The sequence below is a fragment of the Paramisgurnus dabryanus genome, chromosome 18 (assembly GCF_030506205.2).
Source record: "Paramisgurnus dabryanus chromosome 18, PD_genome_1.1, whole genome shotgun sequence".
Classification (NCBI taxonomy): Eukaryota; Metazoa; Chordata; class Actinopteri; order Cypriniformes; family Cobitidae; genus Paramisgurnus; species Paramisgurnus dabryanus.
In genome coordinates, this window is record NC_133354.1 from 21,256,463 (window position 1) to 21,275,366 (window position 18,904).

The following is an 18,904-nucleotide window of genomic DNA, read 5'->3' on the forward strand; positions in this document are numbered from 1 at the left end:
CATACATATGATCTGGAAAATATATTGTGTTAGCTTAGTTGCGTTAGAAGCACAAAGTTGGTTCGACTCCCAGATAACAAAAGTATATTTTCATTGAATGCACTGTGAGTTTATTGGATAAACGTACACATCACTAGCTCCGCTCATGAATATTATTGCCAAAAAACAGGTAACTGGCAGCTATGCATATAATGGACTATCCTTGTGAGTTTGTTTCTTATAAACGTTCAATGACCAGGGCAGTCCCGCATATACCTGTCCACACCTGCACGCTTTTCCCTGCGCGTCTTATACACCTTTTCATCTTTCTGAATTAATGTTTCAACTTGATCTAGTAAACCTGCAACATGCCTCTTTTTCCCTGGCGAAAAAAACATCCCGGATAAATATTTGAGCAAGCGGTGCGAGCACGCTCAGTCCCGGGGCTCTTGCAAGCCCTTCCTGGCCTGTGTCAGCCAAGATTAATGTAGATTCACTACTAATGCACCGGGTTGGGAGGTGCACAAACACACATGTACACATGCATACATTCTCAAGCAGATCTATCTAACCTTGTACGTTACTTGAGAAAAGTAAAGATGACAGTGGAAACACCATTTCTGTGATGTATTTTGAGAAGGGGGTGTTGAATGGACGGCAGACAAACTGGATTTGTAAAATAGCACGGACGTTGGGTGGGTGGAAATTTCTTCATGCGTGATTAGGAACGGATTCCCGGATTAGCACTGGCGCTATTTTGGTGGAAATAGGGGTAACAGTTACACATTGTATGGCTGGGTGAAGTCCCGTGGAAGGGCAAACTGGAGGAAAGGGTCCTGGCCACCATTTGGGGGCTGGACAGAGCTGCCTTTGTCCGGATGCACCCGTCGCTTAGCAGGTGCTTTCAAATGCCCCATGGGTCTCCAGAGTTCAGCCGTATGGATTGAGGCATAGAAAGGGAGTAAATAAGGGCATGGATGCATGCATATATAAATATATCAGCTGGTGATGAGAGTGCTATGTGTTATGTGATATTGATCACCTTCTGCACTTCATAAAGTTAGCATATGTGAAGTGTAAAGGCAACACCGTAACTGTTGTAGAATCTCATGCAAGACACTCTGCACAGAAACCACAAAGTATACGTGCAACACCAAATGCTTTAATGCTCCACATGGGACACTTGACTCATAATTTCAACCATATTTCAAAGGAATCTTAAAGGTAAACTCCACTTTTTTGAAAATAGGCTCACTTTTCAGCTCCCCTAGAGATAAACATTTGATTTTTACAGTTTTGGAATCCATTCAGCTGATCTCCGGGTCTGGCGCTAGCACTTTTAGCATAGCTTAGCACAATCCATTGAATCTGATTAGACCATTAGCATCACGCTCAAAAATAACCAAAGTTTTGATATTTTTCCTATTTGAAATTCGAGACTAGTGTAGTTACATCGTTTACTTAAACCGACGGAAAATTAAAAGTTCCAATTTTCTAAGCCAATATGGCTAGGAACTATACTCTCATTCTGGCGTATAATAATCAAGGACTTTGCTGCTGTACCATGGCTGCAGCAGGCGCAATAATATTACACAAAGCCCGAAAATAGTCCCTGCCCCTGCTATTTAAAGTAACCAAGGGGACTATTTTCGGGCGCTGCGTAATATTATTGCGCCTGCTGCAGCCATTTGTAGGGCGCCTATTATGACTTGCCAATCTATAAAGCGGTTTAGGTAGTCAGCTCATGAGCTGTAGTTTTCAGACACGTGAAAGACGTAGAAGTAGGAGACTCGGCTAAACTAATATGATATGATGGACAGTTAAGCTGTTTTTGAGAGTCAAATCTCAATAACACGAGTACCGTGACGCACCACATCCTCACTAAGAAGCCAACACTTCACACACACCCGGCCGCTCCACATTCCTGGGTTACAAACCTCACTGTGTTCCCTCGAGGCACAGCCTATCTCCGGCCTGGATGAATTCAATGTGTTTCGGCCCAGTTATTTACTTGGAGCAGACTTACAACAGACATGCATGTGGTGCTTGGAGCATGTGTAGGATGCAATTTCAACATAACTGTATAGTTTTCCTTTCTACACTACTCGGAGCTCAATCCTTATATCTCTGCGTAATGTGCATGTGTCAGTCTGACATAAAACAGTCTCATTAGCTTCAACACTCTTAAAGCAATGTGAACTGCACTTGAGTAATTGTTACACAAGGATATTTCTATACCACAATGACATGCAGCGGAGATATATTTCAAGCTGTGGTCACCACTTCAATGTGGTTCCTGTTGCGGCATTCCTTTGAATGTCATTGTGGAAAATGCTTACTTCATCGGTATGGCTTTGAACACCGAGGAATTCTCACCGACTGAGGGTGAGTTTGAATGAGAATGTGGTACGGCGGTGTGACATTGCAAAAATCTTTACTTCCCTGGGTGTTGAAAACCTCATGGATATCCTGAATTTTCCCACAACCTTTCTGAAATCCTTGCTGGAAAGTTTAAAGGGTCATAGCATTTGTCTTAGTGAAATGATAGAGTTTCTTCTGTTCTAACGTTACTTGGGCCCGGAGTATTGTCTGTTTTTTTACATGTATGCGATCATACGTGCACGATCAAACGCACAGCCTTAGTATAGTTTATTTCTCATACATGTACACAGAGGTTTGATGCTTGCGCATTGCAAAATGCAATGCATCTCCTGGGCTCCATACTACGAGCACTCTTCTGATGATGAAAAACACTGTATACGCAGATATGGCCTAAATTTTGCATAAATGTAAAATCTCTTTTACAAGGTTGGTGAAGAGAAAGAAAATCGAGTGCGTGGTGTACTTGGCAGATTGTCTCGTGACATTTGTTGTATCACGCATCAGGAAGCCAATGTGTGGCTCAAAGGATGTTTGTAAAAGTAAGAGCAATCGCACCCGTTGTTTGCTCAAGTGTGGTAATCCATGGCTCAGTTTGCTTAAAGTCAAAGTTCGTCTTTCTTGTCATTGCCAGGACAGCAGCGGTTCCTAGCTCAGGAGAGACGGGCCTAAAACAGGCCACCGGTTTCCCCCTCTGTGGGTTTTTTGCATTGAGTAGCTTTACTTTTAATCAGATTGGCCCGATGCCTACAGGTCGCCCACACAGCACAGTAAAGGAGACAATTGATACATATGCTTACCCCCCCCCCCATCTCTGGAGTGTGACAACAAAGCGTCTTTGTAACCCCGCCGCAGAGACACAGTGGACCTTTATCTGTGAGTCTAGGGCATCCGAAAAAAGAAAAACCCACAAACCTTTGTTCGGCTGGCTTCCTGTGAGGTCATACATATTACATAAGGGCCAGCTTCCTGTTTAACTGACCTGCTGCTTTTAGCCTGGACTGTGGATGGATATATCTACTGTATAGGCCCTGTATGACCACTGTTAGGGTGACATCCTTAATAGAGCCTGGCCCTTAATATGTTATGTTTCTATCTGTAACAGTGTTCTGTAAGTCACTTTATATTTGCTGCACTCTGTTAAATGTGGATAGGGGTGGGGGGTAGAGAAATCTAATCCTTAATAATATCTCGAAGACAGTGATTTGGTCATTGTCCTTGAATTATGAAACTGCCAGTCAAAACAAATACTTCACTGACTGATAGATTGTAGCTTTACCTCAAAGTGCATTTCAATACAATTCATATTCATAAACCTGATTCATAAAACTTTATATGTGTTCCTAAAATGTATTTGGGCACGTAAACCATGTTTAAAATTTATGAATGCTGTATGCCTTATTCAGCCTGCCGCCATATTGATTTCAAAACGAGGTTGTGAAGGATTGACGTCCAGAGCATGCGCTTTAAACTTGTTGTTTTGTACCGGGATGCTGATTATTTAACCATCAAAACACAGAAAATACATTTTTGTACAATTTCCACAGGACAATGAACATCAGAAATCATGGATTGTTAAAATGAGAACGGACATACAGTATACTTTTAAATATGAGCAGTGCAATGTATACATAAAATCTGTTTTGTTATTAGCCTGTTGGCTAATCACTCATTTCTAATGCTGTAGGCATGCTTACTTTTCTTTGAAACACTAATATATTCCTATAACTAAGTACATACATATATAAATATCAGATTTGTTGTATATGTTGACTTTGTACCTTTGGATATTATGAGATGAGAACCATTTTTCTAAATAATATTTTTCAAAACACGGCGCTGTCCGAGTGCTGAAATGCCTCTCACGTTTTTAAATTCTTTATCTCCTGTTTGTTACATATAAAGTATTTTTACTAATGCATTTGTACTACCTTTTGTTTTGCATATTTGTAAATTATTTTTACAAAAAGCTTTTTGAGATTTCAGTGATCATGCATCATACTTTATCAGTAATTAAAACGCTTTTTTTTACTTATTACTCCATTACTGAAATAACGACTTTTAAAGGAGCATTTCACCAGTAGAAACATTAATCTTCATTGAAAGTGTGTTATATTTCTAGGTGAAATGTAACATACATTTAGAATTTGGTGCCTATTTGACCGAGAAAAGGGGTGTTTGTAGTCTCACTCCCTCAACAACGATATTGGACTTCCTTCTTTCAATGATGCAAAATGATGATTTTTACATCATTGAAAGAAGGAAGTGCAACACTGAAATCTGTATTTCTCCTGTCTCAGCAGCAACTGAGAAAATTATGCATGACCATTCAAAAACATGACTGGGGTTATAACTATACAAGGCTTTATGCAAATGGGTGAAGTGTCCCTTTAAAGAGAACCAGTTTTTATTACAAAAATAACCATTTCAATAAATAAAACACAACGCAATTTTTATTACATCAATCTTAAAATCTTTAAAAAACAATTCCGCTTACAAACTCCGCTATTACTCATTATGAGAATAGGAACAACCCTTTTAGACTGTGCACCAGGCGCAATGATCATTTTCCAGTCGTTAAACCAGCAAAAGTGGATTTGGAAACGCCCTTTTATACTGTGTGCCTTGCGCTTTAGACCATGCACTTAGATCATTCCAATAGGACCCAAGGATATAATACATTAAAAACTTTTCCCTGGTATGTTTTTTAAGCACATTGACCGGAATAAACAGAATCAGGATTAATTTCTAACTAAATAACATTTGTACAAAGCTTGTTGGGGTTTCATATGGGGTTTTACCTCTAACAATACTTGCACAATGAACTATTAAGTAAATAGCTTGTTATCAAGTCAATCGCAACTTCAATGTTCATGTAATGAAAAAACATAATGGAGAAAATACATGTAACATACTCTTATGTTCTATACAAACTGGAAAAGTATGCTTAGTTGTTGTCATAAAATATTGTATTTTTGCACTATATTAAGGTTTTAAAGAGAAGTGAACATGCTTACAACATGAGAAATTAGCGATTAGCCAATAGGCTAATATCCAAAATCGATATAATGTACACAATGCACTATTCTTATCTCAAATTAGGTCATATTTTACATAAAATTTATTGAGTTTATCCTGCGGAAATTTGTAAAACGATGTATTTTCTGTTTTGGTGGCTGAATGACCAGCATCCTGATACAAAACAATAGGTTTAAAGTGCACACTATGGACATCCATTCCCCACAGCTTCGGTTTGAAATCAACATGACGGCAGGCTAAAAAGGCATATGGGATTAAATAACCAAATATCAAACCAATAGAAATTTATTTTACAGAAAACAATTTTTATTAGAATAGCATGAAGAAGTATATACACTACCAAAGGACCAGCTTTCAGTCAGGAGAGTGTTTGGTTTCAACATAGGAAAAGCTTACGATTTATCTGATTTTAATAAATAACAAATTTTGATGGCACGGCACCTTGGAACTTCAATCTCAGAAACGGCACGTCTTGTGGGTTGTTCATGTAAAAATGATTGTCTGCAGATGTTTGATATTTCGTTATGTAATATATTTTATTTGTGGCTTTAAATTCCCATGAAGGGGGCAGCACAGTGGCTCAGTGTGTAGCAGTGCTGTCTCATATCAAGAAGGTCCCCGGTTCGAGCCCCGGCTGGAGTTTGCACGTTCTTCCTGTCTCAGTGTGGGTGGGTTTACCCTGGGTACTCCAGTTTCCTCCCACAGGCCAAAAACCTGCAGGTTAGGTAAATTGGAGATGCCAAATTGCTCCTCCCCCTATGTATGTATGGATTAGTTCTCACCATGAATATAGCAGTAGATGCTGTAGGCATAAGGGAATAACGTAAGTAATTCCCATGAAATGGATTGTTAAGTTGGATTTTGTTTTGTTTGTTGACGGAGACACATATTCAAGAGATGGTCCCTTTAAAAAGAAAGATTGTTTCTTGTTATCATTGGTTGATGTCAGATGATATAATGTCATAATGTCATTCATTGAACAAAAGTTTGGAAATATCCTTGTAATATTTATATTTTAGGAAAAGTACAATTTAAGTGCTTATATTTGTTTAAAGTAAAACTCTCACCCTTTGGAGGGACTATAGACTAAAAGCCACAAAAGTCCAGTTGTGATTTCATTGTGTTCTTTGAAAATATTTTTGGGGCCACTGTATAGTCTGTGGAAGTGTTTAACAGTCGTTATTTTGGTAGTACGAATGTTGTTTTTTTTCTTTACGCACCTCATGCTTCCTTTAAAACTGTCATGAAGTAAAAGGGCCGTGGAGGGGGAAGTGGGTTGCAGCTGTCCTCAGTGTGAGCAGCATGCGTGTATAAAATGTCTCTGTGGTCATGTCAGTCCGTACAGCAGAGGAAGTGTTTGGATTTTGACAATGAGCTCCCTAGGAATGCTCCAGCGCCGAGGCCAAGTGGGCGTGTTGAAGTGCTGATATCCAAAGCCAAGTTTGGTTGGCTCGTCCGCTTCGGTGCCTCGGGGGGCTGGTGAGGCCTGCAGATGACAGGCAAGCCCTGTGTACATGTGTGTGTGTGTGTGTTTGCACATGTGTGCAATATTAATACTTTATTTATGAATATCAGTATATTGTGTAATTGAAACACAAACAAGCTAAATGGTAACATGTAACACATTTTACAAATTTAACAGTAAATTGTTTATGCATTTTTGTTAGCGTGATAAAGTTTTGCAATGACTTCATACAGGACAATAGCATTGGGGGGGGGGGGGGGTATTTCATCATGCAATGTTGACAGGAAAAAATCTTTCCATTAGTACATGGTATATTTATGGGCCACAAGTAAAGGAGTTTTTGTAAGTCAGCCCTGCTATGCGTTTTACAACTGTCTGCCTTCAGAGCACTAAAAATCCATTCTGACCGGGTGTTAGCACAGTCCAGGCCTCTGATACAGACCGGCAATAAATGGTGATAAGAAGTGCTTTCCGGAGTGCTGGTGGAGAGGGGAAATGATGCAAGACAGTAGCTCTTTGTTTAAAATCTTGCTCGCTTGGGTCTGTGCCATAGACTTTGCAAAATGAGTGCGGTGCCGGTTCGCACTGAAACTTTTGGCTGATTCTAAGGGTCATCACTGTCTGTTTTTACTTCTTTCTTAATGCATCAATTATAAATCTAACCTCAGTTCAGATATATAACAATTATATAGTGACACTTTCTATCAAAACTTTAAGAGTAATGCTTTGAATTACTACATAATATATTTTTAAGAGACCTTACAATTGATACTGACTTACAAATATTATAGGCACATTATAAAGACATGAGAATGTATATATTACATTTATCACTTTACTTTAAGCCACTGGTTCTCAAACTTTTTGGTGTGCCCCCCATGTAGGGTGCATCCCTTCACATCCCTCCAAAGAAAATCCATGACCTAAACAATCACAAACTTAGAATTTGAATAAAACAAAAACATATTAATGTATATAATGTAGTGCTGTTGGTTAGTATTATTTATTTTCCTAAGGGTTTCATCATTGTTTTTTTATGATGAATTAATGTATTTTAAAAAATGTCATAAACTGCCCACCTGGCACCATCTTGTGCCCCCCAGTTTGAGAACCACTGCTTTAAGCAATAAAAGGGCGCTCATAAGATGTAGTGAGACTTTATGCAATGTCAACATTTGAGACTCATAAATACATACTTATTTTAAAATATACATAACTACATTTTTGTGACCTGCGAGAGAGAAAAGTATTCATATAATACTCATTTATTTTGTAAGAGCATTTGTTAATACCGGTAGTTAAATATTAGTTCAGAAAGCCAGTAGCAAGTTTGTGGCAAACTTACCTTGCTGTCAATAATTGATTGTGTTAAGTTTCTTAAATGTGTAACCAGGGACTGTAATTGTATGCAATTGTGACACTAAAAACTAATCTATATTAAGATTTGACCCGTCAACACATCACTTTAAAAAAATTACTAATTTCATCCAACCATAGATTTTTTTCTGTTTGCCTCATTTTAAAGACAACACTAAAAACTGTAATCGCATAGCGAATTTTACCCAGTGACAGTCACATTTTCTTTAACTGAGTGGTCATCAAATTACAAAATACCTCCTTCGTGTGCTCATTGAGAAAAACCGAGGACAGCTTGTTTCTGGTTGACTCATTGTTGAGATAGCGTTACGAAATGGACTGCACTTGCTGTTCCCATCTATCCCACACTTTCATTACAGCACACAAACATTCAATGAATGATCCATCTCACCTCCCCATCCCTCCTTCTGAGAGAGAGAGAGAGAGTGAGAGAGAAAGAGAGGGAAGGGGGAATGGGGGGGGCTTGTGTACAGCACCAGATGTGCTTAGGAGTTTTGCAATATGTCATTTGCAATAGGACGTTTTCTTGAACCAAGACGCATGGATGAGTTCACTTCGGAAATGCAGGAGAAAGCCAGGCTCTAGACGCAGACTGAATTATACAAAATGACTGGCCACGTGACTTAGCGAGACCAGATGCCCGATAGTGCAGCATTGAGAAAGTTCAGGTCTATGATGCGTGCGAGCCAGTTATGTTGATTGTTTGCAGAGAGATAGTCATCTTTAAAAAAACATTCCTCTTATCAAGTTCATTACTAGCGGTTGCTTAGCATTACTTTTACTATTAGTTCAAAATCCTGAGTGTTATTTTGGGAAACGCACTGATGTCATTGGCATCTCAAACTGTTATGCTGTTGAAAACCATTATGATATAACAGGCAGGCAGGGGAACATATATATCACAGAACAGTGGTCTACAACCTTTTTGTGAGCAAGGGCTACCACAATAGATAAAATGATCTGGAGGACTACTTTTTTGATATAGTCTACTCAAACATTTTTTGTTTCACTTGTTGATTTTATTTTACTTTACTTGTTGATATGTTTTATTATTGTTTAAAATGTTAACATACATAAAAGAAGCCATGCTAATACAAAAGTATCTAATAAATATCAAAATTGAGGCTATTAATAGAATGTGCTTTGGCGGGCAACTCACACACTTTGTGTGGGCAACCTGTTGCCTGCGGGCACCATGTTGGAGATCACTGTCATAGAGATTTTGTTGTGGTCTCTTTTAACCACATACACCCTTAAAGGAAAACACCACAGTTTTTCAGTATTTTATGATGTTCTTACCTCAACTTAGACTAATTATTAATACATACCTATCTTTTTCCAATACATGCTCTTAATCTTTGTGCAGCGCATCGTGAATGTGTTAGCATTTAGCCTAGCCCCATTCATTCCTTAGGATCCAAACAGGAATGAATTTAGAAGCCACCAAACACTTTCATGTTTTCTCTATTTAAAGACTGTTACATGAGTAGTTACACGAGTAAGTATGGTGGCACAAAATAAAACGCTGTGATTTTTTAAGCGGATAACAAAGGAGAACTATATTGTATGGCGGAAGAGCACTTAGTCTGCAGCACTTCGACCTCGGCTAGCTTCTAAATTCATCCCTGTTTGGATCCTAAGGAATGAATGGGTCTAGGCTAAATGCTTACACATTCACAATGCAATGTATTAAAAAAAGATAGGTATTTATTAATTGGTCTAAGTTGACGTAAGAACATAGGAAGATATTGAAAACCGGTGGTGTTTTCCTTTAAAATAAAAGGTGCTACACTATGCAATGGAAGAACCTTTTAATTTAAAGAACCTTTTTCAGATATTAACATTCTTCATGGAACCATACGTTGTAAAAAATAATTTGTTGGTTCAACTTGAAAAAAGCAAGTTACCTGGTTACCTTTAAATCTTTAGTTAATTCAACTTAAAAAATGTAACAAAAAAAATGTGTAAAACATGTTATCAACTAAAACTGTATTTTTAAGTTGAATTAAATTAAAATTAAGGTAACCAGGGAACTTACTTTTAAATTGATCCAACTTTACAGGACAGCCAAAAAATGATTACTCTATGACACATCTTTTTATTTTAAAAAGTGTGTACAGTGATACTTCATATGCGATGAACATATTATGAGGACTCTGCATAATGCACGTAACTTGCTCTTAGTTAAAGCAAATAGTTCATTTTATGCCTGGTTTTGTTTTAATGTTCCCATGGCTCGACTTTTAGAGCATTGCATTAGCATTGCAAAGGCCATGGGTTCGATTTCAAGGTAGCACACAAAGTGATAAAAAACGAACAACTTATATCTTGAATGCACTGTAAGTTGCTTTGGATAAAGCATCTGCCAAATGCATGAATGATAAATGTATGTCTTTGTCTTTAACGACCTACATTTTTAAAGTAAGCTGCCACAAAGGACAGTTTGATAAGAAAAACGCGCATGTTTTGATACATATAGCTTCTGTGTGCCTGCCACCTGGTCATAGGTTCACAGGTGTGTTTGGCTAAGATACATGTCAACAGATTCAGGGACGTGTGAGTCATCTGTGTTTATATGGGTGTAGCGTGTGTGTGTGAGCTACCGCCTCAGGTCCTACAGAGGACCATACAGATGACCGGATTGGGAAATGGGTGGCGTGTAACTTGTCCACCAGGTGCACAGACACACCAGCCCTGCAGGCCAGACGCAGGGCTGAAGGTTTTATAGTGAGAACACACCTGCAGAACGTGATTCCATCTAATATCATCATAAATTGCATCCAAGATTCATGACATTCCTGGTGGAGAGCTTAGCTATGTTAGATACACATAGAAATCATTATTCAGGATAGCATTTCTTCTAATGAAAGAAGTGTTGTGTAAAATACAGGCATACATGAGTGGTAAACTGAACTGATTTATGTCTTAGTCCTCTCATTGGTCAGTTGTTTGTCATTCAGAAATTTTGTATAATGCACTTGTATTGCATGCAGTTCATTCAAGCTATACATTTTATCAGTGTTTCCATGACCTTTGTTCTGCTATTTGGTCCATCAGGAGTTACAGAAACATATGAGTTATTAACTGTATAACTGACTGTTGTCTCAGATAACGTGTCTTAAGCCTTGTGTCTTTCATGTTATTGCATAATATGTGAAAAAACGTACACTGTGGGTAGGTTGCACCAACCTATATTATATTAAATAACATAACAAAAATCATAATTAAAATCCTGAACCTTTATTAAAATGTTCATTTGTGATTTATTTTGTCCACCATTATGAATCCATGGGTGTAACCAAACAGCAACAATGTTAATGTTATCATTCAAAAATTAAACAAACTGTTTATGAAGGCAAAGGAAATTTAATTTTACTATTATATATCATATATCGGTAATATATAGCACAGGACCTTGTGGGTTGCACAGTGGTACAGTATAAGGTGGGTTGTGCAAAGTTGCTTGACTGCAATAATTTTGATATGATATACCATACGTTATTTTGACCCTGCAATTAAACTTACATTTCATTTATAAAATGACAAGAAAAATTAAAAACTACTCAATTCTAAAAGAGAAAAAATGAGTTTTTTCCCTCATATTTACACTAAAAATACCTACTAAGTGGGTCCGGGATTAAACATTTTGGCAACCTTTGTTATAAAGGGGCTGATTCAAAATATTAAAGCAGAGTTTAAAGTAATGGATCAACAGGATTATGATTATTTTTTTAACCATGTTTAAAGTTTGGTCCTGATTTAATCCTGATTTAAGTTTAATCCTTGTTGATGCAACCAACAGTATCATTTTAACCAAACAGTCACCTTTAATGTAATGCACTCCACATTGTAGTTGTGTACATCCTAAATCAATAATGACTGTAGGGGTGAGTGGAGCACAAACTAACGCAGGATTAATTGTAACGCGGCTACTTTACATATTTATACAGGGCCGAACAATCTGTGCTTTTGGTCTTTTTCTCTTACTGTTAGAAGATGATATCCTGTGAATTTATGAAAAGTTTTTATGTGTTTTAATTAAGATATTGAACAAATTGTGTTTAGAGGCATGGAAGTAAATTTCTTTATCTTACATTTTTTTTAAGTCACCAATCCAACCTTGTATTATTTGATTCACTGTCTTGTTGCCTAAAACATAACAGCAATTTGAAACATGTCAGCAGCCCCTAGTATTGGGATTGAAATCATTCTTACAAAGCAAGGTTAGTTGTAACACAGTGTTACAGTTAAGCCTTAGGTATACAATGATAATGAAATGAAAACAATGTAAATATTATTAATCAAAATGATAATTGTTAATACAATATCAGGGGAAACAACTCAAATAACAATGATAATTTGTCTTATTTAAAAATCTATTTATATGCATTGCTGCATAATAGAAGGATGGATCATGGATGGATGGATGGATGAATGTGTGGATATTAATCTATTATAGGCAAATGTATAAACAATATCCACTTATTTTACTATATAGACAGAATTTAATTATTTGTGTTTAAACAAAATTTTCCAGCCGTTTGTTACAATTTAACCCCACCTATGGGGAAAGTTGTAACATTTGCACTCCTGTCACTTTCGGTGTAATTGTACGATAACAGTAAGTCCCACAAACAAACTTTAAGTGTTGATGTGTGTGTTGATTGTGTAAAAAATTATTAATCTAACTTAAATATTTTATAATAATGAAGCCAAAGCCAAAAAGCATTGATTTGTGCCCCGCTCTCCCCTTCATTATATCTTATGTTTTACAATAGTAGCCAGATTCTCAAAGACTTTTTTTCTGTTAGGGGAGCATTGTGTGAAAAGATTGTGTTAATATCTGGATGGTTGAATGGACCTGGTTTAGACCAGGGCAATATAATAATAAAGGGCTAACACTTAATAAGATTAATATTTGTTAACATTTAATAAATGCATTAGCTATGAATTTTTCACCAGCACTTTATAATGTTAATTAATGCCAATACAATTGTTCATGTTTGTTCACTGCATTAACTAATGTTAACAGTTACAACTTTTGATTTTAATAATAGTAAATCATGAAAATAACATGAACTAAGATTGATGCATGCTGTAGAGGTATTGTTCATGTTAGTTCATGTTAGCTAATGCATTAATTAATGTTAACACAAATAACCATAGGTTAAAGTATTACTATTATAAGAAATGTAAAAACCTTTAACAACTCTAAGTGAAGACTGAATTGTTGTTAAATTCTAAATTATATATTATATATAGTGATGTTTTAAAGCATGCTGTGCAATAGGATGTATGAATGTAAGGAGACTGAAGACATGACACAAGTTTTATATTTAACAATATATATTTTCCGATTTCAATGTACATTCCGTTTTGACATAAGCTTTTATTCACAAACAAAAGTAGGCATCTAAATAAATACTATATAAAATAGAACTTCAAAATAAATATATCTATAAAGGGACATTTTCATATGTGTGAGAGATTTTTTTTCTTTTTGCTTTTTTAAACAAAACAAAAGCACATTGCTCTTATCATCAACATTAACAATGAAGCCAAAGAAACGCAGAGAGTACAAGCCCGGTTTGGAAGGTGGTTTAAAACTAAATGTACCACGGATAGCTTTAACACATCTCAGCAAATGAGTTGTGAGAAGGAAGATCTTTCAGTTCTGTGCGGGCTGGATTATTATGCAAACATCCACGAAGTTTGTATTACATGGTATCTTATTCTGTTGAACAATATAAGAGAAGGTGCATGGGGCAAAAGCAACACCGAATAAGATGGAATGGAATGTTACTCGAGAGGGATTCCTCATTCCTACCAAACAGGTTCACGCGCACCAGCTGTACCCATCAATCAAACATGGGAGATGTTGGACCATTTTAGAAGGTAAGGGGGAAAATACCCCCCCCCCCCCCACACACACACACACAGAAAAAAAAATGCTTGGCCACATTTGGGTGAAAAAGAAACAGTGAGCGTTCCTTAAATCTATAGGATCAGGGAATATTAGCCTTGTCTCTCGTGCTAATGAGGCGTGGCTAGCACTAACAGAGGTATTTTTATTGCCTGGCACACTTTTCTAAATCAAGTGCTTGTAATACCTACGACTCCCTATCATCTACGGCACATCCACGTTATCCTGATCCCACCCACAGCCCGGACCTCCCAAAAATATAATAATTCATTTATATACTCTTGTACTGAATTGTTATTAAATTGTACCATGCAATTCCTCAGGACATTTATTTGAAGATAGCTAGTTTCTCGAGACTATTTACAAGAACGTGTAACCTGCATAGGTCGAAATCTAAGATATCTATGGTACATTTGCAACTCTCCCCTACTATGCAGCTATGCGAGCCCCCCCCGCTACTCTGGCACCTATCCACGGGTTCGATTGCAAAGACTTAAACCCTAGCCTTATACATTCAAGACTAAGAACAGTAGTGTATTTCTGCTTCTCTGCTTTGTGCAACAAGTACAAACATTGGGACTAAATGAGCGAGGTGTTAGTTCTGTATAAATGCAGCCTTCCCTCGTGTTCTCAAGCACCATACCTTTAAGAGCTTACCAACGCACAAATTGGCTAGAGTACAACAACGCATGCCCACTTTTAAAACGAACAATTATAATAATGATCAACTAAAACCCTACGGTGCACTCCTTTGGCAAAATCTCTAAACTATACATATAACAGAAATATATGTGGAGAAAGCAATCGGATACTAGGGCGTTACGTTTGGTGGCATATTAAACTAGAGGAATTTTTGCAACTACAGTGAAACACTTTGTACATGCTACTGTACATAATACTGTGCTTTTGCCTCGTTTATATTGGTGATACAATTCGCTTATTAGCTTGCCCATAACTACTGGCCCAATTCTCCTCATAGCTTATGAATGCTTGGTGTCTGAATTGCTGTTTCAACAAAATGCCACTGGTCATTTCCCTCACTTTTTAAAAAATAAAGATTAGTTCCAAGCTGAATACACATGCTGTGTGTATATCCCATGAACTGATGATCCCTGAGGTCATTTTCTACATCAAATTGAACCACTAACATTTGGAAGAATCATTATGGAAGTTCGTATGTTATGGCATGTCGTCAAAGGGAATTTTGAAGCTAAAAAACCCAACAATGTGTCCCCGCAGAAGACCGAAGACATCCTTCAATGATACAAACTAGCTCCTATACTTTGTCAAACAAGAGAGAAAACAAAGCTCTATAACAAGCTTGTAATGGACTGTGCACAGAGATGAAGTCTGGTTATTTTGATTGTGACATGTGTTATCAGCTTGGAATTCACTGCAACCTTTTTGCAGCGCCAGATCCGGAGAGGGTTTGCCAAAGTGTGGTGTTCTTTGAATGGGCGATATTTACTTTGACTTTTCCGAGCCGAAGAGAAAATAAACGTCAGAAAAGAGATCGGTCTCTTTCCTACAGACATGTTGCTCAAATGCAGCATTCTGTGTTAGTTGTTTTGGCTGGGGGCTGAAACGCTTGATCCTACGGCCATCTTGAGAACCCCAGAGCAGGCCTCTTCTTTGCAGTACTCGAGTAAAGATTTGTGCCCGTCGTACAGTAAAACATTGCTACTGATTTACAGCGGAATATCTTAGGCGTGAGGATTGTGCGCGAACCGTTAGTACCGTGATTTTGGGAAAGAGGGCCCTTCCAACTTTGCTCAGAGTTTTTTTTGTAGTCTCCATTTCCGACATGCCATCAGGATGCCTGCTTTTCCAAAGGACAGGCCTTGACCTCTGCCCCCTTGCAGCCCTGTGTGCTTTTGCAACGGCAGCCTGGGCGGCTCAGGCCGTCGTAACACTTCTGCGAGACCTTTGCGCAACCAGAGGCGGGCAAATAACACATGAGGCAGGGCAGCACCAATGAGATGGCTGCCATGAACGACCAGCGGGCGCAACAGTTCGAGTGCGAGCAAGAGCACGGCTTGTCGGCGCAAGAGCCTTCGTCGTCCTCATCCTCAGTGCAGTGGTAGAAAACGGCCTTGACTAGACACATGCAAGTGACAGAGTCCACTAGATTCTGCGCTGAGCACAGGCACTCCTGGTTGCAAACCCAACAAGAGGGCAGGGCCCGGGGCAACGTGCACTCTGTGCATCGACATTTGCCGCACTTCTCACACAGCAGCACGTGCTTCTTCTCTACGGGCAAGGCTGCCACGGCCTTTACGTTCTGGGCTTTGGAGCTCACCACCTTGGGTTGCTCAGCACCTAGGGTCCTGCCGTGGCCATTGCCGGCGATATACGGATCCACAACAGGGGAGGGGGCTGCGTGGTCCAGCAGCCGTTGGTCAGAGGAGGTGCTGCTGCTACTGCTGATGGAGCTGGGTCGACCGCTGAATGAAATCCAGGGGTGTGTAGTGGCATCTGGGACTTCACAGCGGGACAGATGAGGATGGTGTGGGGCTCCCAGCAGGACTTCCTGTCCCCTCGTGGTCGCCTTGTGGCTCGGTGGCTGTTGCGAGATCACGGCAGGGGTGTCGATGTAGTCGTTCTCCAAATGCAAAGATTTCATTTGGTCAATGGGATAGATAGTTAATGGGTGCTGGAGCCGTCCATAGGGGACACGGCTGTCCAGCAACGGCTGCACCATGATGGAGGAGGAGACTCCAGGAATGTGGTGAGGAACCCTTGACTCCATCTGTAGGTTGTGTTCCTCATATACCAGAGCTCAGGTCAACATTTAGCACTCCTGCAAGGAAAACAGCAATTTAGGATTAACAGATTTGTATTTGTATTGAAAACCATCACCACCAGAGTATTCATTGTTCATTGTGCATAACTATCTTTCTAAATGACATGATCTACATTTTATATGATCTGTAAGACGGACAAATGATGGTGTAAAAGCACTGTTTTAAGTTCATCTAAAAATAAAGTGGGGTCTTTGGAGCAATATAGACTTTGAAAATATTGTTGATTAAAATTATCAGGGGTTTGTAATATTAAATTATATTTTTAAAGGCGATTTTAGCTACTTTCTCTCCAGTTGCTATTATAATTATTATAAATAAACAACATCAGTTTAGCAACCTAGATGCAATTTAACTACAACGATTATTATTTAAAATAAACAAAAGAGTTGCCTATTTTTAACTAAATGGCATGTATGGACTTTAATTAATCTAAATATCGATTTCAATAATATAGATTGTAAATTAAAAACAGAGAATATGACGATTATCGTACGTTGTAAATAAGATTGAATTCATCCCATAGGCTACGCGTTTAAAACATTTATTCCAGTAAGACATTTTCTAGTCCTGAAAGAGGTTTAACAACCAAACTGTATCTGTCTTTGTGCAAAACGCAGTAAAAAATAGCATGTAATGTAAATATAATTAACCTGTTGCGGGATTTTTGCGTAATTTGATTCGTTATTTGAAAGCGCAGTTGACTGTGGACGCGTTTGCGCTTCTCTTGTAAGCAATTGTCTGCAGACTCGGAGGCATGTAGGTTACAACAAGTCCGACTGGTTAACGATGGCGTATCTCATATATTACGATTTACATTAAAACGAATTCACTTCAAACTGCTTTGGCTACTTCATTCGTTCCATTTGAAGTAAATGGAGTACTTAAAATCTCTGCGTTTTGAACCAAAATCTAGTCTTGATAAAGCAACGTCGTCCGTCGAACTCGTCACCATTTAGCATAAAACCCACGAAAGCGATATTTCTATGCTGAAGATGATATGTCAAGACCACCTGACCGAATGACGAGCGAATGCGCGAGCTGCAGTGGAGCGTCACGCGATGATATTCGACAGAACAAACTCGCTCCTCGCGCAGACAAATCTCACAAATGATACGCAACACGACTTGGTCTCGTTTCACCGCTCGACTGAAACCACATCTCTCCAGTTATCTCGAAATATCACCTGTTCATTCATGTATAGATTTCATTCTTAAATCGCGCACGATCCCACTGTAGTCACTTTCCTTAGTTAAATATTTACACAAAGCGCAAATACAGGGACATGTAGGTTGCAAAAGAACGATCTATATCGACGCTTTCCGATAAGCCAGCAAAACGGAAACGACTCCGTCTCGACTTTAAAAGAGCAATAAAACAAGCCACCCATATTATAAGCACTGTCGTCGACATTAGTGTTGCATTACAAATCTATAGGATAATTGCACATACACAGCCGTATTTTTAAATAAAAGACAAACTCACTTGCTTTAAAAAACAGATCATTTCCCTCTTGGATGAACACGGTTCTGCTGTATATTCCAATATCGAATGCTATAAAGATAAATCCAAATAAAACCACGGAGGAAAAATCCGGACGACTCTCTGTGCGATGTGCACTGCAGTAGGGACACTGTCTTCTCCATACGATGTTGCAACTGCATGAGGGAAATGGCTTTTTATGAATGGGAGGGTAAGAAACGTACTGCGCAGATGCTTTGACAGAGTTTTTTTTGTGAATGGGAGGGCATTACGACTCAGGGCGCAAATGCGGGGGTTACACTTTTATGAATGGGAGCGCTCCGGACATCAGCGCGCATGCGCGCTCTCAAGATTTCATGAATGGAAGAATGGGGGCTTTTCGTCACAAGGGCAATGTCAAAGCGGATTACATGAAAAAGGCGGCCACTACTGCTTTAATTCATGTTTTCCATACATCGT

The 18,904-nt window shown here is 38.5% G+C and overlaps 1 protein-coding gene across 2 annotated transcripts; it reads right to left on the bottom strand.

Annotated features, from left to right (window-relative positions):
* Positions 1-13,566: 13,566 nt before the first annotated feature.
* Positions 13,567-18,630, bottom strand: spry4 (sprouty homolog 4 (Drosophila)). 2 transcript variants are annotated; one of them, XM_065287269.2, is made up of 2 exons: positions 18,453-18,630; positions 13,567-16,962 (listed from the first exon to the last, which is right to left on the bottom strand). In XM_065287269.2, exon 2 carries the CDS (start codon positions 16,909-16,911, stop codon positions 15,973-15,975), a length of 939 nt encoding a protein of 312 aa, XP_065143341.1. In that variant the 5' UTR covers positions 16,912-16,962; positions 18,453-18,630; the 3' UTR covers positions 13,567-15,972. The 2 variants fall into 2 exon arrangements, with proteins under 2 accessions (XP_065143341.1, XP_065143340.1); XM_065287268.2 differs by having other exon boundaries at positions 18,449-18,630.
* Positions 18,631-18,904: the final 274 nt, after the last annotated feature.

Bases quoted from the DNA above. Each gene is read 5' to 3' on its own strand.
- spry4 (XM_065287269.2), bottom strand. From the start codon at position 16,911: ATGGAGTCAAGGGTTCCTCACCACATTCCTGGAGTCTCCTCCTCCATC.